The sequence below is a fragment of the Halichoeres trimaculatus genome, unplaced genomic scaffold (genome assembly GCF_033239565.1).
Source record: "Halichoeres trimaculatus isolate MK-OKI-2021-1 unplaced genomic scaffold, fHalTri1.1 fHalTri1_scaffold_10, whole genome shotgun sequence".
NCBI lineage: Eukaryota > Metazoa > Chordata > Actinopteri > Labriformes > Labridae > Halichoeres > Halichoeres trimaculatus.
The window spans coordinates 21,642,291-21,663,593 of record NW_027437187.1 but is presented as its reverse complement, the minus strand read 5'-3'; the positions used below and the strand labels follow the sequence as shown (position 1 = coordinate 21,663,593).

Here is a 21,303-nt window from a genome sequence, read left to right as displayed (position 1 = left end):
TACCCTGCACGACATAGTTTTATGAGGATTTTCAAACTTGAACAGCAGCATGAAGAGCTAATAGCTGTCATTACATCCAATAATAAACCAATGACACGAAAACTGAGGTACAGTTTGTTATGCACTGTATTTTATGGGCCAAACAAGTGCTTCAACTTGTTATGGCTATGAGATTTTTGGAGCTTGGTTTGCATAAACAGTTATTTCCACAGATGAGATTCTATTATAATTTCATTATGATGCCATCAAAATTATTGACGTTGACGGACAAAAATACTCTTTGTAAATCACAGAAAACACACAGAGACATTTATATTTTACAGTTTTGTAATTCATATTTTTTAAAGGATATTCAAATGGAAAGATGTTCCCATCAGCCAATTTGCTCCAACAAAACCAAACAGCATTATTGCTGCAGACTATTTTTCCAATTATGAACTATACAGGCCAATCACAGCACTTTCAATTCTTAATACTAACACCTGTTTCTACAGTTATTCTGATACAGTCTCATTGAAATTTGATCAGCAGGATACTGTTTTAATCTTTGAGTTTCTTCCAAGCAGCATCTTCCAGTCTAGAGAAATAAAGCCAATGCAGGAGAACAGCAGCTTCTTACCCCAAAAGCCACATACACAGCTTCTAATGGTATTAGCAGTAAATGAATATGAAAAGCTTCTAAAGGACAAACAGAATAATCAGTAAATTAAATCAGATAGTAGTAGTCAGAATCTTTGGATAACAGATTGGAAAGAGAACTGCAATCTCAGCTTTTCACTGATAAGGTTCTATTAAAAATGTTTTATTTCAGTCAAGTTGCAATAGCCAACAAAAGAAATGTGCTTTACAGCTAGGTTTTCTTATTTATCATGTAGATCACTCATATAGGTATTTGTAAGTTACTTTGAAGAATATTTTCCTAAAAATAGGAGACATCATGTTGAGCATGGGTGGAGCTCAACCTCCCACAGATAAAGTCATTCACGATCAATCCTGCACTGCCCTGTAGTGTCATACATTAGCTTATCATACTAAGGAAATCAGCTACAGTTAACATTAATCTTATCACTTGACACTGGACAACATCACATCCAATCAAAAGCTACTGCACAAGGTCCATGTTGTCAGTTTGTAGCATTATCACACTTATGCCTACATCCAGTTCCTCCTGAGACAGAACAGAGCAGTGGCAGATGTAGGTGTCTGTTAATTAATGATAAAGACGTTTCACAGAGGGCAGAGTATTTTTTCCTGCACTGTGTTTTTACTACACGGCATTTGTCAGCCCAAGTAGGAGGACGCACAATGAGTAAGCCATTAGCTCTGCTTTTTTCTTTAATTAAGCTGTTTGTTTTGCCCCTTGAACGGGTATTTTTTCTGCACCATGCTTCAAAAGATAAGCCTCATGGACTCTGTGGACTTATTTTAGTTTTTTTTTTTTCCTTTTTTATCTTGCAAAGTACACAGAAACTCAGTTTGTAACTTGATGGAATTCCTGCTTGTTGAAGCTACTTTGCCAAAGGCTGCTATGTGTAGAACTGAACAATGATTGCTTTTTTTCAGCGGACCCTAACAACGTCCAGCTTAAAAATTTTTCCAACAACAATGGAAACGGTGTGGACAACCCAACTTTTGAAATAGAGGTATGTATCATATTTGACTTTGAAAGAAATGGCTCAAAATGATTCTTTGTGACAAAATGCCTTTGTTTTCTTAGGAAGACAACATTACCGATAATAACAGCGTCAAAAATGAGCCTGCTCAGACTAACAGGGGAGTGAGATCATACTTGAGGTGTGTCTGTTCATGTGATTTTATTTGGCCATGGTGCAGTTTTCTATTGTGGGTTGTATACTTCAGAGTGTGCACAGCAGAGTGCAGCATTGATTTTGTTCATCAAATAATCTTCATGTGACTGATTTATTGTTTGTGCTGCAGGAAACATGCTGTAATTTTTGTATTATACAAATGTGACTACATAACATACAGAAAACAATTGAGGCTGAGTAGACATAACTTGCTATTGTCTAACTATGATAAAATAAGTATTTCAAAGAGACTTCATTTAGACTAAGTTGTTTTTTATCTGCACGTGTTGACCTTACTTTTCATTTATCCTGTCCTCCAGCAAAGTTTCAAAGCCTATTAATGCCACAGAGGATTACATCAAGGCTCACTCAAAAACCTTCAATTATGTTGTTTTGGCCATACTTGGAGCAGGTAATATTAAAGCCCTGTTTATTAAACTATGTTGTTTCCACTCTGTAGAAGTTTATCAAGTTGTATCTCCTTACATTTTGTTAAAAAATATTACAAGACAATGATTCTTGTGTGAATGAAAACCATTATTTTTGTTCTAATGCTCTTGTATCTCTGCAGGTTATGTGGCTTACTTCATTGCAGCCTGTGTTTTGGATTTCCAGAGGGCCATTCCTCTTGTTATCCTGACCAGTTTGGCGGTCGTGGTCAAATCATATGAACTACTGAATAACTTCATGGGAGAACGCATCAGTCAGTGTTTCAGACCTGCAGTTAAATGCTTTAAAGTGAACTTGAAATGGATAAAATGGTAAGTGAGAAAACATTTTCATTCATGGAGTGCTACAATGAACTAAGCACAGGTCAATCTCTTAGCAAGTGAGGCGTGTTTTACTTTGTTCACAGGGTCTTCATCTTGGTGGTTGTTGCCCTTCTTGTGACATGGCTTGCTGTGGACACAAGGAAACGCCCAGAGCAACTTATTTCATTTGGAGGTGTGATCATGTTCGTAGTGCTTATATTCCTGTTCTCGGCACACAGGACAGAGGTGAGTTTTGCACGTATTCATGCATTTGATGAGTAATAACTGTTGTGACAACTGTTTCGAAACATGCCGTAGTGTTATCTCTACTTACCTTGGGCCTGTTTTGCTGAGATATCACTTGGCCTTGTGCACCTGTCATTAAAAAAGGTTTAGCAAAAGTGCTTCCTTGTAATAGCAAGGAATACCCCTGATAAGGCAGTCATAGGATTATTTCCTTATTTTTATTTATCTTTTTCAGATATCATGGAGGCCTGTGTTTTGGGGCCTTGGGTTGCAGTTCTGCATCGGCCTTTTTGTCATAAGAACACAACCTGGACTCATAGCCTTCGATTGGCTAGGAACTCAAGTGAAGGTAAATGTTTTTTGTTTTTTTTTTCTTTTTTAATTCATTCAACTAACATATTTGATTGAATTGTTATTATTGTTTGATATGGAGGTTATCAGGAAAAAAAAGCAGATGTGTACTTAAATTTGATACCAGCAATGTGCATGTACACCGTTGCCCATAAATTGGAATACATCTTTTTTCCATCATCTTGTGAAATGATTGCGACAATGTGATTTATTCTTTATAGCTAAAGTGCATATCTTCTGGGTCGGAGTCTGAGTCCTTTTGTCTTCAGAACAAACTGTATTTGTATCTCATGGTGTTCCCTGATTCACTAGGGGTACATTATTGCTCGAGGAGGTAATAAGAGCTTATCTCCTGGACTACTTTATCAGTTTGTTATCCTGATTACATGAGGGTTAAGTTTGTGTAGTTTGGGCTCAGTTATGTGACCTCTTCATGACCTTTAAATGCGCTGATCAGCCTACTGTCTCTTCTTGGTTGGTGATTTGGTGACTTCCTGTTTTAAAATTGAATGACTTAGTTATTGTGTAGAATCAAAATTTCATGGATTAAGAATAAAAAAATGTGATGACATGAGTGTGTGTGTTTTATTATTGTTTATTACAGATATTCCTTGATTATACCATAGAAGGGTCAGCATTTGTCTTTGGAGATCTGCACAAAAATATTTTTGCCTTTCAAGTAAGTTGTTGAGTGAATAATAACATAGTGCTTTTTTTTAATATGAGCATCTTACTAACATTATAAATTACTGATATTGAATGTGTTTCTTGACTTCTTTTTGCAGGCTTTGCCCATTGTTGTCTTCTTCAGCTCAGTGATGTCTATCCTTTACTACTTGGGTGTCATGCAGTGGCTTATTTTGAAGGTGAAAAAATACATTAAAACTTATGTTTCATAGCATTATAAGCCGGCATATACTTTTCTTTCACCTGCAGGAATATAATATGGTTAAGTGCCATGTGTTTTTGTCCACACAGATCTCATGGGTTATGCAGATAACGATGGGAACCTCGCCCACAGAGACCTTGAGCGTTGCAGGGAATATATTTGTTGGACAGGTATGCCAGACAAGGCTTGATCTCTTTGAAGTACTGACTTGGAAACCAGCATTAATGCATTTTGCAGAAAAGCCAGTTTGTTGTTGAAAGCTTGAATCACTGAACATCATCTTTATGATGATGCAGTTAAAAAATTAAACTCACACTGCTTGTATACTTTTGTTCCATGTTTTTCTCTGCACAAGACTGAGGCTCCACTGCTGATTCGGCCATATCTGAAGGACATGACTAAATCTGAAATCCATGCTGTTTTGGTTGGTGGATTCGCTACAATTGCAGGCAGTGTCATGGGGGCATTTATCGTGTTTGGGGTGAGGCTTCAAAGCACCACATGATACACACACAAGTTACAAAACTATATTGTAACAGTTATGGGGTAAGCTGATAAGAGATTTTCAGCTGAAATGAGTCATTTTAGAACTGAAAGGAGACAAATGATTTCACCCAGAAACTTACTGGAATACAATGACACACACTAAATTCTGTGCTGGTGGGTGACCAGTGGACAAATTCCACTTGAATCTTTGCTGCACTTTGTATACTGGTGAGACCACCATAACTTATTGCAAGTAATTTTAATCCTATAATGATGTAATATAACTATGCATGTGTCAGTTTATTTTCTATCTGGCCTGCCAGGGACTTTAGATGAAAATCAGCCTTATGGCTAACTCTGGCGTATTTTCATAGATGGTGTGTGTGCTGAAATGTTCATGAACATACACTATCCCCTTAAATAAAGAAATCAATCAATAAATAAATGAATAATAAATCTCTTGACATAATTTGTCACATTAAAAAAAAATCATCAGTAAAAACAGACCAGTGGGTCTCAAAGTTCATTCAAGTGTGGAAAAACAGGGACACCATCTACAATCTTAATCCACAATACCAAAACAATGATTTAGAATCCCCTCTGAAAGTTTTGCCTTTCTTCTTTCTTTTGCAATACCTCCTCACATAAAGTGTAAAATACAGTGTCCATGCAGTTAATTGAAGGAACTGCACAAACAGCATCCACAGTTTTTGATTTATTTTGCAGATCGATGCTGCTTCCTTGATATCGGCTTCTGTGATGGCTGCTCCTTGTGCCTTGGCCATCTCCAAGTTGTCTTACCCAGAGATAGAGGAGAGTCCTTCCAAGTCGAACAAGAATATCAACGTGGATTGTGGGTGTGTAAGCTTGTTGCTTAGCAGCTCTCCCATTTCATGATGTTTCTGCGTGTACTTGTTAATTAAATTACATTTTTTTAAACTCCCATAGAGATGAACAGAACGTTCTGGAAGCTGCTAGCAGTGGAGCATCAGCCTCAATAGGTCTTGTTGCAAATATTGCAGCAAATTTGATAGCCTTTCTAGCTATTCTTGCATTCATAAATCAAGCTTTTAGTTGGCTCGGAAGTATGGTGGGATTTCCACAAATCACTTTTCAGGTGTGTGTAATCAACATTTCAAAAATAATCTAAGAATTCCTCACTGTATTTATACTTTGATAACATGATTTACTAGCTTTTAAAATTAAGTCTAACATAATTTAAAAAAGCATATGCCTTCCTGTATTCACAGCTGGTGTGCTCTTATGTATTCATGCCTGTGGCCTTTATGATGGGAATACCATACGATGAGGCGTTCCTGGTTGCTGAACTGATTGGCACAAAGCTCTTCCTCAATGAGTTTGTAGCCTATCAGGAACTATCTGTACTGAAGGCCAAAAGACTCGGTGGCATTGACGAAGTCATCGATGGAGAAAGGCAATGGATATCTGTGAGTTAATGTTCAAAAATCAAATTGAATATTAATTATAAATGTACATGACAAATTCATAAATACATTGGTTTATGTAACACAAACCATCTTCAAAATTGTTTTATTCATGTTTCAGGTCCGATCAGAAATAATTACCACATATGCTCTTTGTGGATTTGCCAACTTAAGCTCCATGGGAATTGTAATTGGAGGCCTTTGTAAGTGTTTCAATATTTCGTTCTACACATTAAAGAAATAATCACCCACTCAGTTGCTGTTCTAACACAGTGTTTTGGTTTCAAAGCCTCTATATGCCCGTCCAAACGAAGCACCGTCTCGTCTCTGGTGTTGAGAGCTTTGATCACTGGGACTTGTGTGTCTCTCGTCAATGCTTGCGTAGCAGGTAGGAGCTTTTGAGTTAAACTGACAGTGTGTTATGTTTTCTTTTCCTCTCTTTATTTTGCAGCGTGACTATTACAAATCTTTTTTACATCTTATCATAGGGATCCTGTTTGTTCCTCCACTTGATTGTGTCAGCCTGTTTGAGGGATCTGATTTTGATGCCTTAAATGGAAATATACAAACATGCTGTAAAGACCTCTTTAATAGGTAAGCCCATACATTTTTCATACCAGGATCAGAGAAAGCATTAGTAGACTTTTTAAATGTGCTCAATACAGTTAATCATCTGTCTTGTAATTTGTGCTTCTTAATCTAACATGTTAACTTAATTTTCTTGCAGCGTTGTACTCAATGGGACTATCTCATTTGAAGGCTCATGGAGCGATGTAGCAAACAGCACTTTGTTTTTCCAGAACTGTTGTCTGTGCTGTGGTCTCTCTGATGTAGCTGTTTGTAAGTAGTGGATGTAAGTGCACAACACTGTGTCTCTGATGTAATTCCTATTTCTGTATGTTTTTTATTCCTCTCCATGACTGTAAAAATGTAAAGCCTTTATCTATATCTTTTGAGGATGAATGTAAATTTCATGTTATTTTCTTTTAGCTGAAGTTAAGAAGATATAAAAGAAATATATACCTCAAGAATTAACCATTTTGATGAATGTAAATATGTCAAAAAATATGTAACTCATTTTTTTATGTTGTTGATAGTTGAACATACAGTCTAAACCTAAAAATTACCAAAGTGTGAGCTCTATTTCGGCACAAATATTAGATATATTTGTTATAAAAAATTGCTGGAATAACATTAAAAAGGCAGTACACACTGGAAACTGATTTTATTCTTTTTAAATACTCATTCATTGTCTCTCTCACTCACTTGCACTCTTTGTTCAAACAGCAGCAGATATTTAGTCCTTTGACTGAATATGACTGTACACAGTACAACAGTTTGTTTCTATGACGCCAAATACCAACAAATGCTGGTATAATTTTTTACCAGACTTTCATGTATTTTAAACTTTTCAGTAATTAACAGTAAATTGTTTTTTTTTTTTTTTTTTTAAGTGAGGGCAGCTTGAGTTCAAGAATGGTATTTTGGACTGATTTGGGGACTCAGATTAGTTATTAACACTTACAGAGGTTCTTGTCAGTTCTTTATTTGTAAAAGAAATGACAGGTGGAATAAACTGCCAAATCCTGCTCTTAACTCTCAAGTTTGCTCTCATTATTGCTGACTAAGCCAGAAGGGAAAGCCTCCATTTTCATCTAGAGTACATCAAGATTCACATATTTTACGCAAGGAGCCTTTCTGTGGGTTTAAAAGGCCAGTAAAATTACAAGTCTGCCTTAGCTTAGTCCATAGGTCACGTCTAAATAACTGTGTTGAGCTCATTCAGCAGATTTCCTTGTACCAGGAAAAACATTATTTGCATGTCAATGAGCGTGAGCAGACCATAGTTTAAGCCCCTTACGTCTAATCTTTGCACATGGCAGTCACGGTAAGAGGACAAAGACACTGACACAACACATACAAAGTATAAAGAAATACCAAAATAAAATAATGCCAGGAAAAAAAAAAGTGCACACGGAAATATTTGACCAAAAAGGAGCAGAATTAAACAGCATGAGCTCAACTGTGCTGTGAAAGAGAAAGCTGCAAACTATAAATAACATTTATACTGAATCAACATTAGGCTCAACAGAATGAAAAATACTGTACATCACAGATGGACATGCAGTGTTTTATATGGTCGCATACAAAACTCTTGCTCTAAAGTGTTTTAAATCAAACTATTTAAATGTGTTTTACCACAAAAGGCAAACATTTCACTGTATATTCTACACTCGCTGCACGTGTTTACAGCTCAGTGATGTTCTGAGTTCATACATTTTGAGTTTTTGTCCACTTGTAGATCTGATAAGACTCTGAAGCATGTGTGAAAAACATTTTATGGAGGTGTTACGTCAGACATGAAGTGGACAAGTGTTGCTTTTTGTGCTGTAAAAGTTGAGAAACACTGATTTTGCTGTTTGGTGACTGGAAGCTATAAAACCACCAAACCTACACACACTCTGCCTCAAACATCCTCGTATATCTTTAACTGCAGTAGGAGGATGGATGTCTTGTACAGTAACTACAATGCCGACAAAGTAATTCACAGTTATTCTTTAGGACAAGTCAGATCAACAAACTTACTTATTCCCTTCAAGTCTTCCTGGGTTTAGAAACTGGAAAATAACACTCAAAGCAATGAAATCTTGCTTGAAACAAAAAGCCACATTTTCTACCTCATTTCCAGAGCTTCAACAGTTTCTGCAGGCTTTGGTTTAATGTCTGATTTATTGTCCTCTGTCTCCTGAACTTTTTTGGACACCTTTGGACTAGATTGTGCCTTTCTAAGCATCTGTGGGCTGTGTCCTTTCCGCTGCATCTGTGGGCTAGAGCCCAACTTGCGGTTGAGCAGGGGGCTACGAGAGCCTTTTGTCTTGCTGGGCTGCTCCATACTCTTAAGAGGGTGAAGGCTAAGCAGTCCACAGTAGTAGTTGCACTGATGGTGTGTCAGGAATTGTTCAAAAACATCTGGAGAGCCATTCTCTGTTAGTCCTTGGTATCTGAAATAAAAAGACATTTTTTAATTTCAGCCAATCAAGTGGAAAACAAATCGTAGCATTGACATGTATGTGCAGTGTGTTGTATGTGTACAAACCCTTTTGACTTGGTCACAACTCTGACATTTGTAATCTTTGTTTCAACCCCTGAAAAAAGAGTCACAACATAATATTAACTTACAAGCCCTACAAATAGGCATGTGGTTACTTTAATTATGGGCACAACAAAAAATGTAATCTTACCACGTTTTTGTCTTATTTTCAGTAAAAATGTCTTTTTAGACTTAATAAAGTATCTCATTTTAAGTTTTTCTAAGACAAAAATGAGGCCTGAATTTCTTGTTACAAGTAAAAAAAAATCTGCCATTGGGGTAAGAAAAATGTACTAGTATTAAGACATCATTCTAATCTTGACAAGCACATTTCTCTTACCCCACTGGTAGATTTTTTTACTTGTTACAAGCAATTCAGGTGTCATTTTGTTTTTAAATAACTTGAATTAAGACATTTCTCTGGACTGGTCAAGTAAATGTGGCTGATATCAAGTCCAAAAAGACATTTTTCACTGAAATAAGACAAAAACACTCGGTAAGATTTCAGTTTTTTGCAGTGATTGTGTGTCCTACCTTCCATCCTTGTGACAAGCAGATTTCCATGCGTCCACTGATGGATCCAGTGTTGGAAGGTGCTGCATTTCTGCTCCACCTCAGAAGAGGTTTGTGAAATCAGCTTGCTCTTAGCATCTATTGTACAATACTGTTGGAAATCACCCATGAGCTCAGTCTCCACTGTGGCATATGGCACAGAGTTTGCAGGCCGGTACATGAGATACTGAGGAATGACTCTGTAGGAACAATGAACACATCATCATCAACAACAACAAAAACAAAAAAAGAAGAGTGTTGATCACAAGCAACATTGTACGTTATCATTTTTTTTTTAAATACACCACTTTCTTACTCAATCGAAGAGCCAAAGTTCTCAGTAACTCTTGATTCAGCTGCAAAGATTTTACAATACTCTCGGATCATGTTTTGGACTCTGCATTCCTGGCAACACACAGAGATTAACAAAGCAGATAAATGCACTAAAGCTCTATGCACAACTTTATTGGACACAGTTAATATCACTCCCACTCACCTGCTTAATAATTTCTAGATTTCTCTCTGCAAGGTTGCTCTCCTGTTTGGTCCCATAAGCGATGGGATTTTGGACTTTTATGATACAAGCACTTCCAGACTCAAAGATTGGATCCAGGCCATAGATAACCTTCACTTTGCTGGTTTTGTGAGCACAGCCCTCCCCGATATTTGCTGCCTCAGTCATGATACGACCAAAGTACTTTTCACCCCAATTTCCACAGTCAGCCAGGCCTCTAGTGAAGAGCAATGGAGTCATCTCAATCTCCTCTCCAACTACAGAAAGACAGAAAGAGATCTTTTTAATGAGCAGTAAGCAGAAAATGAAAACTATGTTAACAGAGCTGACTGAGAAGTTTACCTTCCAAATCATCTTTAAGGAGTATCTCTGATAGAACTGTAAACAGAGAACATAAACACTCTTAAAAGCTCATTCATTAGTCAGACTGAGACTCTTTATTCCACTTCTCCAGGTGTCTTACTGTCTTCACTGAGCAGGTAATCAGTTGAGTCACTCCCATATTCATTTTTGATGGAACAGCCATAAACTCCACAGTCTCCATTTGATGCAAGAACAATAGCCAAAGCGACTTGGCTTTCATCTCCTCCACTTGAGAACAAAGAAGAGAAAAACAGTTTTTAAGAGTTGCCTCTAACTTTAAAGGCTCATCAACAACCCACAAGGTGTCACTGTAATACAAATATTCATGCTGCAGGGCAGCAGTCTGCTGACACAGCAGCCACAGCACATATATAGACCCTTAATGCCCCCTGCAGATGGGAAAAATATTGTGTCAGGTTACAGTTTCTGTGTCTAGCCAGAGATTCACCTCTCTGTGTCACAGCTGTGGGGTTCACAGTCACATGAGTGCGACGTCTCTGAAGTGAGAATATGAGAATGACAGAAGGCCATGGGATGCACTCTGAATCCTTGCAGCATTATTGTTTCATATTTGGAACCTGTCCTTTTTTTACCAGTCATGCTGCGCTGGAAATCCTCAAAACAACAGCAGTGAAAGAAAGCGACAAGTAGTAACGTTAACACCCACAGAACAATGAACAGCATGATTTGTGTGACAGGTGGTTAGAAGGGTGTCATCTCTGGTGGCAACCAAGAAGGGGGATTTACCTTCTCTTCACCTCTAGTATTTCCTCCTCATCTCTGAACCACTTAATGGTGGAGTCACTGAGCACATTGAAGAACTGGCACCACAGCTTCAGGTGTCCAGAGGCATCTGGGAATGGCTCTCCCCTGATCTTTCGGATGACCTGTGGAGCTGGAGGTGTTCGAGAAAGGTGGGGAGGGGTCCAAAGTAAATATATACTGTACTAGAGAGCAGAGACTTGCTTGAGTTTCCACTTCCTCAGACACAGAGGTGTACTGATCAGACCTAAGTGTTGACAAACCTAGAGTATCAAGTTACTTTAAGACAACCACACACAAGGGCAGATTAAACAAGTAAATTATGTTAGACTTCAGACTGCAGTTTGACAGATTATTACTCGTGAATCTGATTTACTTATAGTAAATTTTTTGGTTAATGATAAATTTACTTTTATTTTATACCTTTTAAGGGGTCCAGCTTCTTTTCTGGTTTCTCCTCTTGTTTAGTGCTGACTTGCTCTTGTGTAAGAGTCTCCTCCACCACTTTTGGCACCTCCAGGGTGATCTTTCTGCGGCTCAGCAGTGGTGAGCGTCTCTCCATCGGCGGGGTGTTCTGTCCGGTGGGAGCTTGCAGTAATGCTGCTCTGCGGGCCTGGCTGGGTGACATGTAAGGGCTGTCTTTCTTGCCTTGAGTATCCAAAGCACCTCCACTCACTCCTTCTCCGTCCTCTTTAGGCTTTGGGATGAATATTTTGCGGCGGGCCCCGGAGGCTAACTCTTCAGGTGTGGCGGAGCGTATAAGTGACAGGCTGTCTCTGCGTTTCAGCCGAGGACTGCTTTCACAGGAAAGGGATGATGTTGGTGTTGAGCCTCCACTTAAATCTTCATCTGCTTTGTCGCTCTGGCGGTCACTTGTTGGGATTGAAACACTGTCTGTGTCTGGAGCAGATTTGGACATAAATTTCCTGAGGCTGGTCGGGCTCAGTGATGGATACGTGGGGGGTTTAGAGGAGAGTCTTTCAGGTCTCCTCAGCAGGTCCTCTAAAGACCCTAAATTCTCTGTCTTGGCCTCTTTGAGGGGTTTTGTCTTTAAGATTTCAGGGACAAAGATGTCTCCTGCTGTTTTACTAAATAAAGGCCCACTTTCAACAACCAAAGAGGGAATTTTTTCCTCTATACTGTTTTCGTCTAAGTCCCTGGGGCTACTTTTCCCTCTCTGACTTCTGTCTGGAGTAGTGGTCATACTATTATTGCCAACATCATTTTCTGTTCCTCTTTGCGTGACACTCTGAGTTTCTGTCAGTGTCTCTTCTTTTAGAGTGGGCTGTCTAAATACAGAATCACTTTCATAACATGTAACAGAGATTGGTGGCACCACAAACAGGGGCACTGTTGTTATTTCAAAAGGCTGCTGTGTATCTGAAACATGGCTGTTTACATACACATCATCCTCCTTGTCATCAGTACATAAAACATTAATCACAGGAATGGATGCTACAACCATCTGAGGGAGCTGTTCACTGCCTGCTGCTGGCGGCTGCTCTCGCTCAAACATCGCTGTCTCGTCATCAAATTGCGCAACTTCCTTGACTGTTTCTGCGGTTGAGGGGTTATAATCATTCTGCATACCTATCTGTGTGGGTAACAAGCCTGGAGAGTCAGTTACGCTTGTGTCATGGGTTGTGTCATGGTTTTGCAGGATAGCAGGCTCAGATTCTATCTTATTCAGTGTCAAGATAGTTAGTGGCAGAGTGGACTCTTTGAGCTCTGGCTCCATTACTTCAATTTTGGGGATTATAAAGAGTTCAGCTGGACTTTCATCAGGCACAGCTGGTTTAGTATCTGGAGTGTCTTCAACTGTAGTTAACTGTATCTTTGGAATACTATCAGAAGGCCAAACCTGCTGCCTCTCATTAATGTCTTGATGTACAACTTCACTGCCTCCTTCCTCAACATTCACATTACCTTCTTTGATTTGTGTCATAAAAAAGCTCTCTGATGCCTCTAAGTCTTCTACCTCTGTTTTGTTTCTCTCTTCTGTCCTCTCTTCACATGGTGAACTCACACTTCTTTCCTCACTCTTCTCACCCCCTGAAACAACCTGCTCTTCTGTTTCCAGATTGTGGTGTAACACTTCTTTTACTAAAGCAGAACTTTCTTCACTGCAAACAAAACCTAAATCTGACCTCTGTATTGCACTGATATTTAAGGCCTTTGTGATTTCCTCCTTTACAGGAGATGGGTACTCTGGCTGTATTTCTAGGTCACTCGTGTCTGCACTGGTTGGATATCCTCGATTCATTTCCTGGATAAGTGAAGTGTGCTCACTCTCTTCTTTTACTCTTTCTATCTCTTCTCTGTCTCCCGCAACATCACATGGTGATACCAGCACCTGATGGGGTGTTTGAAGTTCACATATCTCTGTTCCTTCTTCCACTGATGCTGTCACTTCAGGCATCTCGGATGTATTCACATCTGACTGTTGGTTTGATTTCACTTCAGCTTTCTCTTCCTCATATAACTGACTGGACAAACAGCCCTCATCTGTGTCAGGCTTACCTTCGTTGCCCACACGATCCACCCTTATCCTCTCCTCTTGCACAGTTTCTGTGGGCACTTTTCCAGAGCTGTGACTTTCTAATGATAAGATAACACTGGGAGGGAGAGTCAAGCTTTCCTCCAAGCTAGCTGGGATGGAGGAGGATTCTTTTTCATTAGAGGCTTGAATACTTGGTATGACAGATGCATGTTCCAGGGGAGAAGAGTCATCCATTGCATCATGGTGATCAGGCAGTGGGGTTTCTGGCTCTTGTTGGAGTGTGGGAGCAGCCTGATGAAAAGAAAATCAGAATGGTGTTTTAGTTGTGTTGTGTCTTTCGAAATTAACTTGGCTAAAGACCCTAAGTCACTAGTTTTGATATTCACGCCTTCCAAAGCTTTTTTTTTGGTAGCTGAGAGTCAGCCTGGGGAAAATATTCAGTGTCATGCTGAAGGTTTTAAAGTATTTTTAAGGAGCTTGTTATGAGGGACTCACTCCAGTGACCTTTAACATTGCAACACTGTAACACTTTTAGACTGAGACACATTTTTCTGCCATAAATCATCAGAAGTGTTAACAGTGACAGATCTGGAAACTTAGTACTGCAATGCAGTGTTACATGATGATGGAAAGTAAGAGCACAATAGTCAGAGCTTATCAATTACTAATTGATTTGTAGGCAAAAAGACATTCAGATTAAGTCAAGATCCTCATGTTTTATGACGTGTCAACTTATTTCAGGAACTTCTTCATATAATGTCACGTGCGAGGTCTGGTCACTGAAACCAAGTGTTTACACTTACATAGTTCCTATTCAATATTTAAATAACTCCAACTCTTATCGTTCTCTGGTAAGCCATTTTTTCTGACTGAAGCTTGTTTAACTGTGTTTGAGGCGCTTGTGTACTCTGCAGGTTATGTTTGAACAGAAGCCGGGGAATTCCCACATGAATGCCCTGGGTGTGTGGTTTACAGAAAGAACTGGCTGAGCAAATCATCAATCTTAAAACAGGCCTCTCTCTGCAAAGACAAGACAGTCATTCATAATTCTCATTAACCTGATGTGAACACTGGATTAACTATCAAACAGCTAGGATTTAAACAAAAACTGTCAAAGAGCTCTTGTGTTTGATTTCATTTTTAATACTCCTTATAAAGAGAGTGAATTTGACTGAGAAGATTTATAATCAAGGCTTAAAACATAGACAAAAGTGTTTTTGGGTCTTCCCCCTTTCTCTCCCTGTTGTTGCAATTCACACCATCAAAATTCATGCACAAAAGTAGCTGAGGCACAGGCTGCCTCGTGACAACCTGTTAGGCCTGAGAAGAAAAAAAAGAAGTTGCTGCTTTCGATGGAAGGAAACCAGTGTCACATTCAGTCTAAAAGCGAAGCTGTGGTCATCACTACTCCTTCACGTGTATGAAGTGTCGCACCCATGAGAAAACATTGTTCAGCTACATGGTTTGACTTCCTCCACACATCATATCACCAGAATATAGACAGTGCAGTTGTAGTTCCACATGACTAAAATAACTGCAGGTAAGCTGTTCTTAAAAATACTTACTTCAGCTTCCCTTTCTGTGGGTCACTGTGAAGCATCAACTGTGCAAAGTACTGAGCTCATTAAAATTAATTGCTGCATCACTTAGGTGTGAATTAAACTGTCAGCCACATCCCTGTACTGAATGTTCTACTTTTGGTGAAATGTAAAAAATTCCAGAAATCCAAAGAGTGTGTCACATTAATGAAACACAAAACTTAATCGAAGTTAGATTTCTTAAAACAAGTTTGCATGCTCATGTTGTAAAAGCATGAAAAGATTCTCTTTGTTTTGGGGCAAAGGACAAAAAAAGTCCTTAAGATGTGATACATGGTGTTCGAATAAAGTATCAAAAAGAGTTTCTGGTTTTTCTCTTAAAAAGAAGTCACTAAAACTGAGCCGCATGGCAAAATCAAGAAGTCACAGTGCGGCCCTTAATTTCACAATACAACAAGCTACCTGGTTACACAGAAAGCGTCATCACTGTAAATCCTGACACTGTACAGCATATGAATCAATGAACGATTATCCTGGTTCCCTGCACATGACGAGCATAGAATAACACCCCAAACTTAACTCTCGGACAACTCAAGTACAACTGCTTCACTCCCTCTCTGCTACAAGAAAAAGAAGGGGTTTATTTTAAGATATGGGGGTGAGGAGAGTTAGGGGAGGGGGTCGGGGGTGGGCAGTGAGGAATGTGTTCAATGCAATGAGGCCGTCCTTTCAAGCTGAGGCCTGCTGTAGGAGTCGCTCGGCTGCTACTCATCCAGACCACACATCCGTCTGTCAGGCAAATCCCTGTTTGAAACGTGAGAACTGCGCTCAGGTTTCATTATGATCTGTGACGCACTGGTGCCCCACTCATAACAGTCAACATCTGAAATATTCCACACTCTATTTTACAGTTATCAGCATCGATACACAACATCCCCCACCCACATATATTTAGTGCAAGGAGCCCATTTTTTATACTTCCCCATTTTCCCCATATGACTTTGTTAAGTCACACGTGAGTGACATTGATGTGACCTCCGTTTGCCACTTGTCACAAATATTATTCTGTTTGTTTACAAGTGACTGTGCTGTCTGACTAACAAAAACTGTCCCATGATTACAGCTCCAAACTTTCATTTGTCACATGCTTCTTATCAACACAGCAGCTTCCAGACTAAAGTGTGTCACCCACAGTTGATATAGCTCAGGCTTTAACCCTGAAGCAGCTCTTCTTGTACTATCTTGTCACAAAAATGCAATCTATATATAACCGTCAAGTGTCAGCCAGATGCTCTGCACAACCACTGCACGTACCTCAGGGAGAACTTGAAGCCCAGACAATGGCATGTCTGCATCTGGACTGCTGATCTGTGGCCCTACGGACACCTCCATAGCCTCATCAGCATCATCAGCCCTGTTGACACCCAGCCCCATGGACTCCTTTACGCTCTCAGGTGGTGGCAGCTCAGTGTGTGGAGCATTGGCATCATGTTCATGCTCGTGTGGCCCCAGTGACACCATTTCTGGGGGCTGCTTTGGTTTACAGATATCCATTGGTAAAGTGTCCTCTGTTGGAGGCTTGCACACTTCATTATGCTCCTCTCTCAGCCTGAATGATGGCGGCGTTTCTGGTTGTTGAGGCAGGTGGTCGGACTCTTTATCTCTGTTTTCAGTGTGATCATGAGAGTCCCTCTTATTCTTCCCAAAGAGGAAGTCTTTCACTGAGTGGAACATAGAGGAGATGGAAGCCTGTATCTTGTGGTGGTCATGATCTTTGTGAGCCTTGCTGTGATGTTTGACATCAGAACCATGCTTTGTGTAGGGGACTGTATGGTACGGCCTCTCCTTTTCTAATTCCTCCTCCCTCCTTTTTTCTCTCTCATACTCTTCCTTTAGCGCTTTGTCTTTTTCTGACTTCTCTTTCTGCATCCCCTCTTGCTCCTTGTCCTTCTCTGTATTAGCACCTACAGTTGATACATCCATCTCTTTGTGTCTCTCTCCACGAGGCGAGCTCTGTTTCTCCTCAGCAGCTTGAGACTGAAGAGCCTCTGCCAGGAACTGTGCCAAACTGATCCCTCCATCATAACAGTTTTCACCTCCATTCCCCATCACGTTGCTTCTGCTACTGCTGCTGCTGCTGTTACTGCTGCTAACTGGAATATCGACACCATTTGAGATCTTTATTTTCTTGTTCGCCAGGTTATTCTCAGTTTCCTTCTCCAGGTCGCTGTCTTTGGAGACCACAGGAGTTGTTTCCTTGACTTCCAATCTGACTCCATTGGCTGCAATAGCGGCACCTGATTCTTCCACAGCCTCTGGCTTCTTCACTGCTGGTTTGTCCCCTGGTGCTGGGACAGGTCGTTTTCTTGGAGGGCGTTCTGGGCTGCTGTGAAGTTTCTCTGTCTGTGTGATAACTTGTTCCTCTTCTTTGTTCTGGGTCTCCATTTCGTTTCTCTTCTTTTCTGCTTTCTGCTTCAGCTTGGCAAAGAACCGCTGATGAATCTTGTACTCATTCATGGTGCCAACCTCTAAAACTCCTGAGCAGGAGACGATACCTTTGCTGTTGCTGGCTGAGACCTGATAGATGGCTGCATCATCCAACGTGCAACTGAAAACAAAAAGTCTCTTTAATGTCATGTTAGAAGGACTCTGACAGCATAGAATTACAATTGCTGCATTTCAAATATCTCAACAGACGTAACACAGTATTTCAAAGCTGCATTACATACTTGTAAATATGAAGGGTGTGGGTTTTTCCATTGCGGCGAATTTCATATTTGGGAAGTCCACAATACCGATCCATTTCCATGTCGTCTTTGTACCATTTTAGCTCTGGAGCTGGTAAACCTGTGGACATGGATATTGCAAGTATAGTAAAGTGTGTACATCAGGGTCATCAAAGAGTCTCTGCTTGGACCACAAAGTGCTATGCTTCAATAGCTTCAACAAGTTGATCTCAGGGTATAGAAGCTTTGACACAAATGTGTTGTAGACTGATGTGATGTTATGATGTGTCAGACAGAAGAACACCTGTAAAGTGACCCACTCATGCAACATACCAGGAGATAAAACCACAACATCCTAAAAGACAAGCTTCAACAATTTCTGGTCTGTTATGTTGAAGGAACAGTTCAGGACAAATTTTTTATTTACAGTGTTAAATCCTTCCTTCTGTATTCCTGTTACACAGCCGGTCACAGCCGGTCAAACAAGCCTGAACACAGAGACTTGCAAAGGATTAAGGTTGTAAAATGCAGATTTACCTGATACCACGCAGGTGAACTTCACATTACAGTTTTCTGACACTGCCTTTGATTTCAAGGTGGTCTCAAAGGAGGGCTGTATGTCCTCCGTCAGCTGAGCCATGACACTGCACAATGTGCTCCTGGAAGAAAACACATTTGTGTCAGATGGTTGTTTTCATACTGGCATGACAGCCTCATTTCAGTGACCTCTTCACCCTTGTGCAGTACACTCCAATAACTTGCTTCATTAAGAGGGGAGGATGTTAATGGGAATATCTGGTAGTGACAAGAGTGTGAAAGAGTGAAACGGGAGACTTGTGAGACGTCAAGCAAAACAGAGTTGTCAATACAACACTTACACCGATGGTCACCACTAAAACTGGACGCAACACTGGACAAACTGGACGCTTTCATTATAGTTAAAATGTGTGTAGATTTCATTCTTGGGGAAAGACAGTTTTTGTGGTTAAAATGTTAGTTTTGAGGAATGTTTTAAAAGTAAAGATTACCTCGTTGGTCTGTAGTGAGAATACCTTGAGTAGCTATTTAGAGGGGAGGCAAATGAAGGGACGTCAGTGATTAATTAGACCTCAGTTTGTGGATCCAATCAAAAAAAAAAAAGAAGCTGCAAATCTACCCTCCTCTTTGACAAAGGGAAATGTGTTATATTTGTGGATTTGAACCAAACTAAAGCATGACTGACACAAGCTTTGACCCGTTACGAGATGAACATTAAAAGTTAAATCTGTCATTTTTATGTTTTCAGTAGAAAGACACTTAACATACAGAGAAATGTCTTCAGTACTTGGGGATCTTTCTGACTCAGTTTGTCTACGCCAGATTCTTCTCTAAACCACCTTCTAATCTGGATGTTTTTTAAAATTGGAACAAGTTCAAAAGATTAAAATCATATACGCTCTCTGTATAAACAGACTGGGAATAGGGTTGTCTACCTGTTTTCCGGCCTAACATTCGAGAGGTAAGTACTGCGGGTTTCTGGGCGGCCATTGGAAGAGCTGCCCTCCTCTTCACTGAAGCTGCTTGTCCTCCCATTGCCAGAAAAAGAGCGAGTCATTGGCCTTCTTGAAGTCATTGTCCAAACAATTCACAAAAAGGTAGAGTCCGTTATAAATGTGTCACCCAAAGTATAAAATTACTTGTGTCCACAGCTTGTTCAAAATCAGGGCTCAAGTATTGTAGTGTTGTCCAGGCAGAGCTCCTGTAGAAAACAAAAAACAAAAAAAAAACAAGAAGAAAACACTTCAGAGTGGTAACAGATCCTTTTGTAATCTGGCAAAAAAAAGGTATAATAGCCTAAGTTATTCTGTGAAAACTCAACAGCAAAGTTCAGACCTTGATGCTTGTCCTTTCTAACTGAGCAAAGTACTTGCATTGGAGTGAGTTATAAATAGTATCAGCTATTGAGCTGTGGAAGAACTGTTAGTTGTCTAACACTAAAAGACATGCTGTTTACTTTAATGTGTTGAGAATCCAATTCACTTGGTTCTTGGTCTAATTAAAACTTGATAAATTATCCAGCTTACCACCAAGATGTTGTCAGTGCTGCTGTGGAGCCGGGGTCTGTGGAGAAAATCTCTGTAACTGCCTATCATAGACACGCATGTGTTGCCAGCAGGAGCCTATTTTTAGCAGCCCTACAAATAGGTGCAAGAGGACATCAGTTCTTCCAAAACTTGATTTTAGACATTAGACTTTTTAGCTAAAAGACTCTAAAATGTCTAACTGAATTTGGTAAGTAAAAGCTATCAATTACAACCTGAATATTGTCCTTAAAATTTGCCATTTCTTTGTATTAAAGAAATCTCCCTACATAGTTGGAATCCAGCTTAAAAGGCTGATAAATGGGAGTCCCATCTTAGTAAGGCACTGAGTGGGCCTGAAAAACATGTCCGTGGAATATGGTTTATGATGCAGCTGATAACAGCCAATGATCTATGTCCTTTGCTTTGCTCAAGACTTGCCAAAGGACGCCCCCCCCCCCCCCCCCCCCCCCCCCCCCGACTTTAGGTTGCAACACATGGTAAACACAGAGAGCCACTTGCCACTCACGTTTCACATCAATAATACAAAAACAAGTTTACCTAATCCTAATGTATAGGCTAATTTGACAAGGGGAAATTAATTCTATTTCTAAAATGAGAAATGCATTCATGAAATACAAACATGCTGATGATGCTTTGAGAAGTCAAAAAAACTTACCCTTCAAAGGACTTGATTATTATATATTGTAAGATGTTGAGTAGCATTACACATTTGCTGCGTTATGTCTTATTCAATGTTTCATCACACGCTTGTTTGGAAGTCTGTGTCATCAAGACATGGACAAATCAATGTTGACTAAAAAATACCATTATGTTGATTTTTGTTATTGTAAAACAATTCTTCATTAACCAGGTGAAAAGCAGAATATGTAATACTGTGAGACTTTTTTTCGCTACGTCAGACCCTGAGGCGTTTTTCGAGTTTGACCCAGACCACGTTTTAAATTTTCACCAACAGATGGTAGAAAATTTGTTCATTACCGTAATGCCACCAAAACTGTCTCAACTTGTCTTCCCTCTCATGACTCATAGAGAGTTTGATTGAAACAGAGCGCACCCCTTAGCATGTTTAACAGTAAATATTTCCATTAAAGAAACGTGTAATAATTCTCTGGCTTCAGTGTATGGGTAACACATCACGAGAGCTACTGGGCTCCCATAGTACAAATGTTACGGTAATGTAGGTGTGCACTGCCTCG

The 21,303-nt window shown here is 39.7% G+C and overlaps 2 protein-coding genes across 5 annotated transcripts; one reads left to right on the top strand and one right to left on the bottom strand.

Annotated features, from left to right (window-relative positions):
* The first annotated feature begins 1,305 nt into the window (after window positions 1-1,305).
* Window positions 1,306-6,928, top strand: slc28a1 (solute carrier family 28 member 1). Its single transcript, XM_074677215.1, has 18 exons — window positions 1,306-1,309; window positions 1,564-1,643; window positions 1,718-1,794; window positions 2,129-2,220; window positions 2,380-2,569; window positions 2,665-2,806; window positions 3,042-3,155; window positions 3,762-3,836; window positions 3,943-4,023; window positions 4,136-4,216; window positions 4,402-4,527; window positions 5,259-5,389; window positions 5,481-5,649; window positions 5,783-5,980; window positions 6,099-6,180; window positions 6,267-6,365; window positions 6,466-6,571; window positions 6,705-6,928. Exons 1-18 carry the CDS (start codon window positions 1,306-1,308, stop codon window positions 6,823-6,825), a joined length of 1,968 nt encoding a protein of 655 aa, XP_074533316.1. The 3' UTR covers window positions 6,826-6,928.
* Window positions 6,929-7,306: 378 nt separating this feature from the next.
* On the bottom strand, window positions 7,307-21,244 carry alpk3a (alpha-kinase 3a). 4 transcript variants are annotated; one of them, XM_074678390.1, is made up of 16 exons: window positions 20,763-21,048; window positions 19,700-19,761; window positions 19,496-19,588; window positions 19,052-19,084; window positions 18,561-18,682; window positions 18,027-18,144; window positions 16,612-17,905; window positions 11,683-14,050; window positions 11,245-11,392; window positions 10,598-10,725; window positions 10,477-10,512; window positions 10,117-10,391; window positions 9,937-10,025; window positions 9,603-9,820; window positions 9,075-9,123; window positions 7,307-8,979 (listed from the first exon to the last, which is right to left on the bottom strand). In XM_074678390.1, exons 5-16 carry the CDS (start codon window positions 18,661-18,663, stop codon window positions 8,652-8,654), a joined length of 5,154 nt encoding a protein of 1,717 aa, XP_074534491.1. In that variant the 5' UTR covers window positions 18,664-18,682; window positions 19,052-19,084; window positions 19,496-19,588; window positions 19,700-19,761; window positions 20,763-21,048; the 3' UTR covers window positions 7,307-8,651. The 4 variants fall into 4 exon arrangements, with proteins under 4 accessions (XP_074534491.1, XP_074534490.1, XP_074534489.1 ...); XM_074678389.1 differs by lacking the exon at window positions 20,763-21,048 and adding exons at window positions 20,087-20,197; window positions 20,374-20,422 and having other exon boundaries at window positions 19,496-19,761; XM_074678388.1 differs by lacking the exon at window positions 20,763-21,048 and adding an exon at window positions 21,086-21,244 and having other exon boundaries at window positions 19,496-19,761.
* Between the last annotated feature and the right edge of the window lie 59 nt (window positions 21,245-21,303).